This window comes from Elaeis guineensis, chromosome 6 (genome assembly GCF_000442705.2).
Source record: "Elaeis guineensis isolate ETL-2024a chromosome 6, EG11, whole genome shotgun sequence".
Taxonomy (NCBI): Eukaryota; Viridiplantae; Streptophyta; class Magnoliopsida; order Arecales; family Arecaceae; genus Elaeis; species Elaeis guineensis.
The window spans coordinates 3,170,897-3,184,335 of NC_025998.2; the positions used below are offsets into that span (position 1 = coordinate 3,170,897).

The following is a 13,439-nucleotide window of genomic DNA, read 5'->3' on the forward strand; positions in this document are numbered from 1 at the left end:
CAATTTGCCACATGAACCTCTTGCAGTTGAAATGGATGAGATGCGCCTCGTCTTCTACCGTACACGTGCTCCTCGATTTGGGTAGGTCCACTGGACCTGATCCACGTAACGACTTGTGCTGACCGTGACCCCCCACTCAGGGGCCCACCCTTCTCAGCACTTTTTCCATTTCTTTTATTATAGACCATGGAAATGAGGATCCTCGGTGGCATCGCTTTCCCTGCACCGAATCTATCTTTCTCAGCCCTCCTACTGGCTCTCCCTCCTCCAGATATTTTCTTCCTAATCTTTCATTCCCAGCTTCTTCCCCTCCTCGACTCCCGGCCTTCTCGCGCACAATTCTCGAGGGCGATCGGATTTGCGGAGGGTTTTGATCTGAGAGTATTGCGTGCCGTGCGGCGCTGCTTTCCTGGAAAGATTGGATTGTGGCAGCTGAGTTGTGCTCCCGGAGGTGTATTCCATCGATTTCGGCCAAAGGATTGGATTGTCTTTGGGGGACCACTGTAAGAGCTTTTTGCTGTTGCGATTTTGTGATATTGGTGATTGGAGATTTGAATTTTGATTCCCCCTTCGCTTTAGGCTGAAGTCGGGAGGATTTTCTTCCAATTTCGCCTCTATTTTGGCGGAGGATCTTCTTCAGATTTCGCATCGATTTCGGAGGAAGATCTTCTTTAGATTTCGCCTCGATTTCGGCGAAATGATTGGATTTTCCCGTCTGGGGTTCGGGTTTGTGTAAGAATGTCCCTCCTCCGGTTTTTTTGTCGTTCTTCTTTGACTGTCGGTGATGAGAGGTTTGGATTTTTTTTTTTTTTTTTTCTTTTTTGTTCCGCCTAACTGTGAAGTCGGAAGGATTTTCTTCAGATTTCGCCTCGATTTCGGTAAAAATTGGGTTTTTCACCGGGGATTCATTGTGAAAGTGTTCGACTTTCGGCGTGATTTTTCTATCTGGGATTTGCTGTGCTACCGGTGATAAGAGGTTTGGATTTTTTTTTTTTTTTTTCAAACTCTAGTATGAAAGTTGCAAGGAAGAATTCGTTTTCTGTCTCCTGGATTTCGATTCACTAGCTTATCATCTTTTGATCTTTGTGCAGTTTGGAAGAAACCACTTTTCTTAGTTGTGACGATCGGAGTTTGAGGTTTCTGGAGGATCTATTTGGGTTTAGCTGTTGTCGACGGGAGTTGGGAGGTATCTCTTTGAGTTTCCTCGGCTTTTAGGGTTTTTCTGATATCGTCTTGTGGTAAGTCAGTGAATGTGAGAGTGATGAAAGGGGGAAATCCGGAAGATAAGAACATGGGCCCTCTGTTTCCAAGGCTCCATGTGAACGATTCAGATAAGGGAGGTCCCAGAGCACCTCCGAGGAACAAGATGGCACTCTACGAGCAGCTCAGCATACCTTCACAGAGGTTCAATTCGACAGCTTCTGCACTGCCTTTTCCTCCTCACAATGCCAGCACCTTGGTTCCTTTGGCTTCTTCGAGTCTGGTCAGTTCAATCCCCTCATAAGCTCCTAATCTAGTTCAATCTTAATCAAGTGCTTGAAACTGCTTTTTTATCCTTCTGTCATGAGAGAAGCATTTCTAATTTAATGAGTTCAAGGGACAAGTAGTGATTGATCATGTAAAAGACTCTTGATGAGTGTCAAATTGGTTTTATGTGTTTGCTGTGTTTGTGTTTTGCTACTCCTGATGTTACTGTAATGTTTGCTATGGCTTATATTCATGCACATATAGCATCTCACGGCTTTGGTTGAATGGCCAGATCATAAAAGAGAATTGCCTAATTTTTGTATTTCCATCATTCTTCTATTCCTCATGTTAGCAAGCTTCTTTTTGGAAAACGTGATGGTATAATATTGTTAAATTGGTTATCAAACACATAGCATAACGAAGATATATTAAAATGATCCAGAGCTATGTTATTAGGTACCTGCAGTGGTGGTTAGTGCATGCCTTCTGAGGTAACTCTATTGAGCATAACAATTGCTTATGAGTAAAATCTCATGGACGAGCATCATAATTACTGTTGCAGCTTCCTCCATAGTTGAACACCGGCTTGAAGTTTTCCTTCAATGATATTCAGCCATGGCAAAATGAATGCTGGCATCTTTTTTCTCCATACCAACAAGACAATGACACATCCTTTTTGTAGAAGTGTTTCATACAGCAAAATCTTTCAGCTTAAGGAACATTTGATCGGATTGTCTTCTTTGATTCCAGGTTCGAAAACTTGGTTTTGATTTTGGTTTCGGCTAGGTTTCTGGAGTTTTGGTTTGGTAGTTTCAGCAGTTTCAGAATTTTCACTCCAAGGTTTGGAGTTCCGTCACATAGCTTAAGAAAAATTCAAAAAAATTTAAAAAGAAAAAAAAATAAAAGAAGCTTGGAAAAATTATCAACAACATTTTAAAATATTTTATTATTTATGGGTTCTTTATTTGTATGGTTTTAACAGTTTTAAGCTGAAGTTGAAATTAAATATAATTCTTTAAATGTACAATTTGTATTATAAATAGATATTATTTAGTATTGAATTTTTATTGTTTAAAAAATATTACTTTTGAAGGCTTTTTATTGACTTGTGCATTCAAAATAACTTTCTTTCCTTTTTAGAAGAATTAACAAGTATATTAAATTTTGGTATTCCTCTTATACTTTTGTGGTTAAGTGACTGTTTATCAATGCATGTAATTTATTGTTCTATTTATTTTATGTAGGCGATGAAGTATATTCTAGTTAGCTATAGTTATTCTTAGGGATGGCAATTTTAGCCGACCTACCAGATATCCGATCCAATCCAAATGGGATGGGTTTTACTTGATCCGATTAAACTCGGGGTGGGTATGGATTTTAGAAAAAATATCGGAAAGCAGGTTCGGATTGGATTTGGGTGATGGTATACACTGCCCTGAAGCCGATCTGATATAATCTTAATATATATCTTTTTTTTAAAATTATAATTATTTTATAATATTTAAATGTACCTGATCCAATCCGACTCGACCCGCATCTCTACTTGACCCATTCCGACTTGACCTGAGGTGACTACGGGGCAGGTATGGATATGGGGTTTGGTCGACCTGACCCATACTCGACCAATTGCCATCCCTAGTTGTTCTTTATTTTTTATAAAGTACCATAATAATCAAGAAGTTATGGAGCCATCGCAGATTATGTTTATTCTCTCCCCTTTTCAACTCAAGAGATAAAAGAAAATCATTGAAACTTGATACTTAATATTATGTATCGTAAAATAACTAAAGAACACTCCCGCTATAACCTAAAAAACTAGAAAAACTATATAGAAAACTAATCTACGATTATTGTCAGTGAGTTTCAGGCCAAACTGGCCGAAATCACTGAAAGTGGACCAAAACTGGTCAATTTTGGCCGAAACTGAATGAAACTTGAAAATTGGGTTTCAGATTTAGTTCTGCCTCGGCCGAAACCGATCAATTTCAGCCAAAATGGATTGGTTTTCTGTGTTTTGCTAATGTAGTGTACATTCTTAGTAAATTTTATACAATACAATCATTATTTTTTTCCCCCTTCAAACTAAGGTAATGCTTGGCACTGTTGCCAATGTTCTTGTTTCTCAAAACAGGAAACAAGCTGGGTGTTTATGTTCTTTCCAGTTTCTTGAAAGCATGAACCTTGTGTGGTAGTCACCATTGTTTAGCATTTCTATTAACAAGTGAAAGAAAAAAATGGGCTGTGGCGAAATGTCTGTTGTGCATGTCAGTGATGGTGGCAGTGGTGGCTGCAGTGGCAGAGGGCTGGTGTTGGTCTGGAGGATGGCAGGTTGGTGGTGGCAGTAGTGGCTGCAGGCAAGTGATTGAGTGTGGGCAATGAGTGAATTTTTTATATACATGCTTGCTATCCTGAATAACTGTAAGTGCAAATATTGTAGCCCTGTCCCTCGCAAATCCAGTTATTGCCGCCCATGACTATCAACACCCCCATTGACTGTTTCATACCTGATATTACCCATTTGCTGACCTGGAACAATATATAGAAAATCTAGTGTCCAGGAGTTAAGAAGTGAATGCTATCATAATCATTAAGCTGGAAAACTAGTACATTGGTGGCCCCCGTGTTGGAAAATCAGGGTACTGTTGACCCCAAAAATGGATAGACTGATGAGGTTGAAGGCTTAATCTCCTAAATGAATTGGAAGTCTTGTTTTCTTCTAAAAGTTGATAAGTAGGAAGGTACTTTAACTTTTTGTTATTATCGGCAATCAGTTATTTGCAAATTCTTCAGCTTCTACGTGGTACTTAATTTGGATGATGTCATCTGTTCTCATCCCAATGTTTTCCATATTTGTCATCCTTACATTCTCATTCCATTGTTAATTTTTTTTTATAGCAACCCACATGTGTTATCACATTGAAGGAGACGTTTTATTATAAATTCTATGTCAAGAGTTCTGTCACTTGGAAGCAATTTATCTGAATCTTGATGGTTATTACTTTGGGAAAAAGCCTAGCAAATTTGTAATATTTTTTTTCATGGTACATTTTTTAAAACCGCATCATCCTACATTTTCTTGGTAATAGGTTCTTGTTTGGTTTTTTCATGGTACACTCTTTTAAACCTCATCATCCTACATTTTCTTGTAATAGGTTCTTGTTTTGACCAATTATTATGCTGGTATATCTATTTCCGAACCAGTGGAAGGAAATATTCTAACCTCCAGAGAAGTGTGTTGCCTCTGTATTGCAGCTTGTAGATGTAGTTTATTTTGATTTTAGCATGATAAGATCAACAAGTAGAAGTCCAAGGCCATCTTGGGATGAGTTCTAGGATGTTAGGTGCTTTTCATGCTTCTGCCTCTTTAAACCAGCAATAAAGGTAGTTAAAACCTTTACTTTCTTACCATCAAATATGAGCAAATTCTACTTTTAACTTGTCGCTTTGACCTAAATATTTACTCTAAACAACCATCAATTTTGTGCTTCTTCACTCCATTTCAGGTTCCCTGATTCGTACTTTTATGCTTTTCATCAAGACATGTTTGACTGGCACTTTGGTGGCTTGTCCTCACAATGATGTGCATACAATGTTAAACACCATCTTCAGTCTTCTTCATGCTTTAACTCATGCTGCAAACCTTTGCTCCATAGCAATCTGGATTAGATGCACCTTGTTAGCCTGAGAAATGTGTTCTTTGTCAAAGAAAAACATACACTTGATTTAGAAAAAGCTAGATGTCATTTCATTTATTGTCTTATGTTAACATTAGTTGATTTCTAACAAGTGTATTACTGGCTGTAGGGGTGCGGGCATGAGAGGAGTGTGTACTCTCCATTTTATATGCCTGCTCGTACACCTGTTCATTCATCTGAGAGAGTTAACTCCCATTCCTCTGATGGAATGAATCTCAATGCCACAAGGATGGAATTTGAGCAAAGATCCATAAAGCATACGGGTAACAGAACTTTGAATTCTACAGGACCAGTTGCTGAATGTAGTTCACTACATCAACATGACTCGAAGGATAAGAATTCTTGTGAGAAGAAGTTGCATGACACAGATGATTTTAGGGTTCCTACCTTTGTTCAGTCAGGAATTAATGATATTGATGCACCTGCAGTTGGGCCAGAAAAATTAACTCACTTTTCCAAGAGTCCACAGAAGAATGCCTCTACTACATTCAATTCTTCACTTCAATGCCCAAATGCTAACGACAAGCCCTTGGAGCAAAGCAATACTTCCAATTTGAAGACAAGAACTTTTGATGGAAACCGTGGTGATAAAAAGCCCAAAGAAACTCTAGTGATCAAAGAACTCAAGGAAAGGTCTGTTCCTCACCAGGAATCGGGTGAACAATCAAACGCCAAAGCGCCTTCAGATAGAGATCACACTAGTAATATAAATGTTCTTGAGGAGTCACACCATGGAAGAACAGGATTTTGTCAAGAGTCTTGTGAGAATGATGTTATGGATGGACCTAGGAGCTTGAATGACATCAACTCAGTAGAAAATTGGGATGTTTCAATGGCAAGAAATGAATCAATGCTGGAACCATCACTTGGGAGCAGCTGTGGGACTCCAAGTATAGCTGACAAGTGCAATGAAAAAGGCTGTGATAATGAAAATGGCACATTGGAAATGAGAGATGGAGAGAAAAAAGATGAAGTATCTGAAGCTTCCAAGATGGACTTTATTTCGGGTTTGGAGATATCTCCATATGATGTTGTTGGAGTAATCGGTCCAAAGCACTTCTGGAAAGCGAGAAGAGCAATTGTCACGTAAGCACCTTGCTATTTCTAGTTGTTTGCATTGTCTACCATTTGCATTCTGTAATGTTTTCCTTCTTTCCTTATTGTACTGGTTGGTATTTTATACCAGTTGAGAAATGCTCGAACAATCAGTTGCATGCAAATCTGTATGAATATTGGCAAGAATCAAATATGATTATGACCAATTTCCACCTTCCTATTGTGACTATCTTCTACCTGATAATCATAGAGAGTGGTTGAGAAACCTCTCCGAGTTGTTGGTGTCTTCATTAAGAATTTCCTTGTGTCTAGAGAGGAAAGTTGCTCTTTCATTCTCCTCAACCCTGGGTGTGGGCAGTCTCTCTTGAGTGCTTGCCAGATAGCATCAGCAACAACAGATCGGCTGTAGAATCAATCCATCGGAAAAATCTTCTTTTACGAGCTGTGCTTCTGAACCCACTTGATATGATAATGCATGAGTGACCATGACAATGATAAATCATTGATTATGACAGCATTGAGATACAAAATTGATCCATTAATGATCAGTAGTAGGTCTGTTCTGATAAAGTAGCAATTGCAAGCCTTGTTCCAGAGCTTTCCAATACCCAAGATCACCCAATTTGGATGTGTAGGTGATAAAGTATACCCACAGTAAGATTGTTGAGCATGGTGAGTTTCACAATTCATGTGCACCCATTTGATGTATCCAATAACAACCTCTTGTCATGCTTCATTTATGTTAGCCCTTCTTTCTATTCTAGTCCTCCATGGGACACTATTGTGTTGTCCTTTCCACTGCAAGCCTCCAATCCTTACATGTTTCGCCCTCTTTGCTGCCCAATATTCTGACTATTTGTGTTGCTGCTCTGTCTTGCTCCTCCTTTTTTTTTGCATCTTATTGTTGCCCACTTCCATCAGATGCCATCCATCTTATCCTGGATATAATTAGATTCATAACTTTTATGTGTTTGTTGCTACCTCTTACCTGCTATTTTTCATCTCAAACAACTATTGGTGTCAACTCTAGGTGCTGTGTTCATGATCAAGGCAAGTGTAGGCAAGAGAATGGCATGCTATGACTGTATGGCATAAAGCAGGTTAATTGGTGGGTAGAGAGACATGCAGCTAGGGAGGAACCCTCCAGACATCTCAACTGGGAAAAACTAGATAAAGAGTGATGTTGATAAAGAATAATGTTGGGAAATTAGTTCTTCTCTATGGCAAGATTATAGACAAAAGAAGTTATATCGTAACAGTCACATATATAAACTTCATGTATCATATTTTGGACTTTCACATTCAAATTTCTGAGTCAGCCAATCTACTTGAAATGCATTCAATCTAGTATATCATATAATCCTAACAAATGTAAAGGGCATGCTCTTTCTTAATCCCACATATTGCTGCTAGTGCTTTGTTAGTCATATATTATTTTTTTAATAAGTATATGGTCGATGAATATCATAAAGAAACACCTGCTAAAAGTCTGTCATCCTACTGATTAATTGATTGTCGACTTTCTTGCATTTGCTTTTGGGATGCTTTTTGCTTATCATTGTTGCTGGCTTCTCTCTTGTTTCTTTTTTAAAATCAGTGCTTGTTTTTAATTTATTGCAGTCAACAAAGAGCTTTTGCAGTACAAGTTTTTGAGTTGCATAGATTAATAAAGGTCAGTCATCCTCAAAACCAACCAAAATAACTACAAAACACTTTATCATGTCAATAGAACATGAGGTTAGCCTCATATTGTCAAACTGACCTCAAAATCTGACCTCAAACAGGTTCAAAAGTTGTTTGCAGGATCACCACATCTACTTCTTGAAGGCGATCCTTATTTAAACAAATGTTCAGTGAAAGTACCAAGTAAGAATCCGCCACCTGAAGGAAACAGAAAGTCTCAACCACATTCTGTTAAACTCAAAGTTGACTCCCAGAAGCCAAACCAAAATGCAGAGTGTCTGCTAGAGAACCCAGGAGGAGCTCCACCTCTTCCATCTCGTGAAAACACAGTTAACCGAGGTCCTTATGATCAGGTTCCAAGAAATCGACCGTACTCTGGGCCCTCCACGCCTATGTCCGTGGCTCCTGAGAACAAGCCAGGTGCTTGGTGTTTCCATCCGCCTGCAAACCAATGGTTGGTCCCTGTTATGTCACCTTCAGAAGGACTTGTTTACAAGCCTTATACCGGACCTTGCCCTCCCACCGGTGGTTTCATGGCCCCTGTTTATGGAAGCCGCACGCCTTTGAGTCTACCACCAGTAGCTGGAGATTTCTTGAATGCAGCTTATGGTGTTCCAGCATCTCATCAGCCTCAAAATATAGATGTTGTCTCCGGAGCTCCTGCGACTGCTCCAAACTACTTTCCAACTCCTTACGGCCTTCATGTTGCGAACCCGATTATTTCATCCTCAGCTGACGAACAAGTAAGCCCATTGCCTGGCTCGAAGCCTAACATCCAAATTGACCGGCACTCATGGAGCTCAGGTAACATGTTACATCCAAGGAGTGAAGCATTTTCGGGCGGTCTTTTGAGGTTTCAGGCGTCCAAGGACAGTGAGTTACAAGGGAGTACAGCAAGCAGTCCTTGTGAGAAAGCACAAGAAGGAACAGATGCATTGCCTCTCTTTCCTATGGCCCCAGCCACAGATGGTCCAACTCGATCCTCACAGTTCAGTGGCAGGGACAATCAGAATCTCGTGATTAAGGTTGTGCCTCACAATGCCAGATCTGCAACAGAATCAGCAGCACGTATTTTCAGGTCTATACAGGAAGAGAGACAGCAACATGAATTGTAATTCATATATATATATATATATCTCCAGGGGTTTGCTTCCCCAGCTTTACGTGGATGCAGATGTGGACTCAACTGATGTCACGTTGGTGCCTGATGGTGTTCCATGGCCATGGTTCAGTGTTTTGGTATACTATAAATAGGTTTCTAGTGTCCGGTCTGGTCTTAAATTGTTACATGTAAATACGGTCCTCTGTATCTACAAAATCAACATTCTGTCGCTTTTCTTTTCTTGTTTTTGTGCTGAGCAGAATTCTGTATGTTGTTGTTTTAGAGAATCAATTTTAAATACAAGCTTTGGTTTGCAAGAGTACAAATTGGGCTTTACAACCTCTCCTCTCTTGGGAGGACGTTTAGTTTGTGAAGAAAAGTTGCTACCGCCTGTACAGGAAACTGGGTCTAACATTCTTTTGTATGTGACATTCCAAAACATGTTATTCGTTTTGTATTGTACCTTACGATATGACTTATTTATGTCGAATTGTCACATAAATGTGTGGCAGTATTTAAATACTAACTATATGTTCACTCATCTCATCTAGATTCCATATTTCATGGCGAGGCTTGTTCGTGATCACGGGAGAAGCATCCTCAAGTTTGCAGTAAACCTTGTCAACCTGCTGAGGCACGAGTCTAAATCTGAATGTAGTTCTATTTTCATGCCTTCTCTAGAAACAATGCTTCCAGGTTACTGTAACTTGTACTAAGCCTGAGATTCTTTCTGATGATGTCTCTGTCTGTTGGTAAAATTTCGTTCAATTTTCAGTGGTCGCATGGTCTTACCCCAATTTCTGTATTGAAGAACTAGTTACATGGCATCTCTTCCCTTTTTTTATTCCTTTTTTTTTTAAAAAAAAAAATTGCCTGCCCCATTTTTATTATCACCAAGTTGCACGAGATTACACATGAAGTATGAAACAAGCCGATCCATGCTCCAATACCTTGGTGCTTCTGTAGAGCTCGTTGGTTAAAGTGCTTGCAACATGTAACAGAAAAATAATGTTGCGCTTGCATCCCATTTCAAACCAAGACGGCTTACGGGTAGAAGGAAAAGAAGCTGCACGGAGTGGTTAACTACTTTTCCAGCAAAATTCCATTTCTAATTTTTTAAAGCAGAAACTGATACTGCCTAGCCTTTGCCAGACGGTTGGGCATTTTTTCCCCTGTTTTTGTTATGACAAAACTTTGCCTGTTATAAATTAATAATCCTGTCTACTACGACGGGAATTACTTGTGCTGGTCTGATTAATGATCGTGGATTATAAGTTATGATGCCATATATTGTCATTAATGGTGGCAATCAACTGCTCATTCTTGTTGTTAAATAGGATCAAGATTTTAAATTTTGTGAGATGGATTGTCTCGATTTTTTTATGGAATGGAACGTATCATCATCTCTCTCCGTTTCAATATTTGGAATAGAAGATGTCTCAAAATATTTAATTTAGGATATTGAGATGCTAATGAGACCATCGTATCCAAATATATAGGATGGTATTCCATTTCGATGTCCTATGGAACATTCTGTTGGGATCTGAAATTTGACGTAGGATTTAAATTTTAAATAAAAACTATCATTATCATAGGTTTTAAATTTTTTTAATATTTTATATATACAATTAACAAATATAATAAATATTTAATTAATGATAATTATTATTTATTATTTTTTTATAATAATTATTATATGATGGGAACAAAAGCTGTTCATGCTTTCACCGATCGTCTGATAAAAACTATTTTGTTTCAAAAAAATAAAATTTACCTCTCAACTCATAATTCATAAACAATACCTACTTCTCGGAGCAAGACGTCAATCAAGTAAAAATATTATTTTTCTATCAAAATTAGTTAGTTGTTAATATAACAATCATTATATTATATTTAAAGAATCCAGTGAAATGTTGGACTGTGCAAAATAACGCCCATTAAATAATTGATAGAGCTTCGCATAAATATTTTGTACAATAGTGTAATGTTCGGATCCTTTGTCAGCTCCCCATGCCATTAATAGAATTTGGACCCTACCAGTCAATGGTGGGCGATAAACATAGATCACTCGTGTACGGTACTTGTTCATTTGAAGTGTGGCGGTTCACATGGAATTCTCATGCATGGCTCATCATTTTACAGATCGTGACGCAGTCGTCATCTCGAGCACGAGATTCATGCACCACCGGATGGCGGAAAATAGAAATTCCTCTATTCTGCAGTTAGTTAGTAATCATCCAATATTAATCACTGGTCTCTTATTTTACCAAAAAAAAATCACTGGTCTCTTCATTAGACCACTTATTCCGAGTTGGTCATCCATTTGGACTCATTATAAATCCCAACCGTCCAAGTCACGGCCTAGAAGAACAAGACTCTCCTCGACCATCCGATCAACAAACCAACCCCCCGCGATCTCTTAAGATTGTACAGTTGTCACCACCTCACATTCGATCAGTTCCCTTGCATCAATCCATCGAGAACCCCATCCATCCCCCCTCCTTAAACGGAGGCAAGAGAGAGAGAGGGAGAGAGAGGCTCTACCACCCCACTCCTCTCTCTCTCCACCCCACTCCCATCTCTCTCTCTCTCTCTCCCCACCGCATTCCCATATCTCTCTCTCTCTCTCTCTCTATATTCTCTATCTCGATCAGTGCGTGGAAAGGTTTCTTGCGAGGCAAGTGAAGACACCATGAACGGCGAGGTTGAGATGAGCATCGAGAAGGAGGAGGAGGAGGAGGAGGAGGAGGGAGGCGTAACGTACTACTGGAGCGGCCCCAAAGGCTACTACGAAATCCGCATCGTCCGCATAGGCGATCGCATCATCGAGACCACCATCAGCGACTACCATTTCGTCGTCAAGAAGTGGCTCCATTACATCGACCGCAACTACCGGAAGCGCCGCGGCCCCCTCGTCGCCGGCCTCGCCGTCTTCCGGGGCCACCCATGCCCCCCATGCTGGAGCTGGCGGACCCCCTCGGGGAGCCCCAGCAATCCCAACAACCCCATCCGTGCCATCGCCCTCTGCCTCGGCGGCTCCCACTGCCTCCTCTACCAGGAGGACGACCGCTCCGACTTCCGCAAACCCAAGGGCCTCAACGAGTTCCTCGACGACCGCAACCTCGCCATCGTCGGGATCGGGGTCAAGCGGGACGCCGAGCGGCTCGCGGCGGAGTGGGGGATCCACGTCGCGCATCCGGTGGAGCTCCGGACTCTCGCGGCGAGGGCCTTCGGGGAGGAGAAGGTGTGGAAGGCGAATCTGGTCAGGAGGCAAATCGTGATCAAGGGGCTGGGACTGGAGAAGCTGGCGGAGCTGGCCCTCGATGGAATGAAGGTGGGGACGAAGCCGGCGCGCGTGGTGGAGAAGGACTGGGGCGAAGAGCTCCAGAATGAGCACATCATGTACGCCACCCGGGACGCCTTCCTCTGCTTCGAGATCGGCCTCCAGTGCCTCAAGAAGATCGGCCAGCGGACCTGATTATCTCATCTGTTCTTGAAGAATCTTTGGCTTCATCTATGTCTTGTTCTTGATCGACCGATCTTGTTCTCAGGGTTAGAGTTTCTGTTATCTTCTGCTTCTATTCTTGGAACTTTTGGAGAAATCGTCCCTTTTTTCGGTTTTAGGGTTTCCGGCTATGGACATCTGTAGAAAGGTAGTAGAATGTTTGCTTTGACGAAGAATGGAATGAAACAGTGAAGTAGTACTATCTTTTCTTTTCTTGTTACGTTCTCTTTCAGTTTTTCTTTTTCTTTTCTTTTCTTTTTATTTTAATGTTTTTCGTCGTTCTTGATCGAATGCTCTGAGCTAAAAGGAACGGCCAAGTATTGCTTTATTCGGGATATGCGCATATAATTTCTAAATGCGGGCTACAGATCTGCCGTCTATGCTGATAAACAGTGGAGAACAACGGCAGATCGGATCTCGCTCGTGTTGGGGGATACCCACCGGCCGACCGACCGGCTATCGGAGGGCCCGACCGTCTGGCGGCCCGACTAACCGACTATCGGAGGGCCCGACCTGGCAGCCCGGCCGACTAACCGACGATCCGACGGACGACTCTGACTGGCCGATCGTAAGTCGGGCGACAGGCCGACGGACGCCATCAGCGGCTAACTGCGGCCATTCCACGGTCCATTCCCGACCGACTAAACCCAGAGGTCCGGTAGCCGACCCACATGAAGCTCGCCGACCGACGGAGGAGTCCGACGCCACTCTGCTGGCCACCGACCCTGGGTCGGCCGACTCCACCAACCGCCGTACGGCCGCCAGACGTTGTCAGCTCTGACACGGACATGCGGCACAGTTACCTAGGGGCATTGTCCCGCCGAGAACCGGGTCAACCCTGGTGATTAGACGGCTACACGGCGACATGACATTTTCACGGCGGCTCTGACAGCCTACAGTGAGTTGACAGTTCCTCACTTGTCCGCGCCAT

At 41.5% G+C, this 13,439-nt stretch overlaps 2 protein-coding genes across 4 annotated transcripts; both read left to right on the plus strand.

Moving 5' to 3' along the window:
- The first annotated feature begins 217 nt into the window (after positions 1–217).
- Positions 218–9,329, plus strand: LOC105047639 (ELF3-like protein 2). Of its 3 annotated transcripts, none has more exons than XM_073258905.1 (7): positions 218–503; positions 580–732; positions 843–976; positions 1,092–1,483; positions 5,272–6,248; positions 7,839–7,890; positions 8,003–9,329. In XM_073258905.1, the coding sequence occupies exons 4-7, from the start codon at positions 1,262–1,264 to the stop codon at positions 9,014–9,016; spliced, it is 2,265 nt and encodes a 754-aa protein (XP_073115006.1). In that variant the 5' UTR covers positions 218–503; positions 580–732; positions 843–976; positions 1,092–1,261; the 3' UTR covers positions 9,017–9,329. The 3 variants fall into 3 exon arrangements, with proteins under 3 accessions (XP_073115006.1, XP_029121135.1, XP_010924961.1); XM_029265302.2 differs by having other exon boundaries at positions 862–976; XM_010926659.4 differs by lacking the exons at positions 580–732; positions 843–976.
- Positions 9,330–11,486: 2,157 nt separating this feature from the next.
- Positions 11,487–12,714, plus strand: LOC105047638 (uncharacterized). Its single transcript, XM_010926658.3, has one exon. It carries the CDS (start codon positions 11,696–11,698, stop codon positions 12,479–12,481), a length of 786 nt encoding a protein of 261 aa, XP_010924960.1. The 5' UTR covers positions 11,487–11,695; the 3' UTR covers positions 12,482–12,714.
- Positions 12,715–13,439: the final 725 nt, after the last annotated feature.

Bases quoted from the DNA above. Each gene is read 5' to 3' on its own strand.
- LOC105047639 (XM_073258905.1), top strand. From the start codon at position 1,262: ATGAAAGGGGGAAATCCGGAAGATAAGAACATGGGCCCTCTGTTTCCA. The intron at 1,484-5,271 runs GTCAGTTCAATC...TACTGGCTGTAG, and splicing joins CTTTGGCTTCTTCGAGTCTG to GGGTGCGGGCATGAGAGGAG. The intron at 6,249-7,838 runs GTAAGCACCTTG...AATTTATTGCAG, and splicing joins GCGAGAAGAGCAATTGTCAC to TCAACAAAGAGCTTTTGCAG.
- LOC105047638 (XM_010926658.3), top strand. From the start codon at position 11,696: ATGAACGGCGAGGTTGAGATGAGCATCGAGAAGGAGGAGGAGGAGGAG.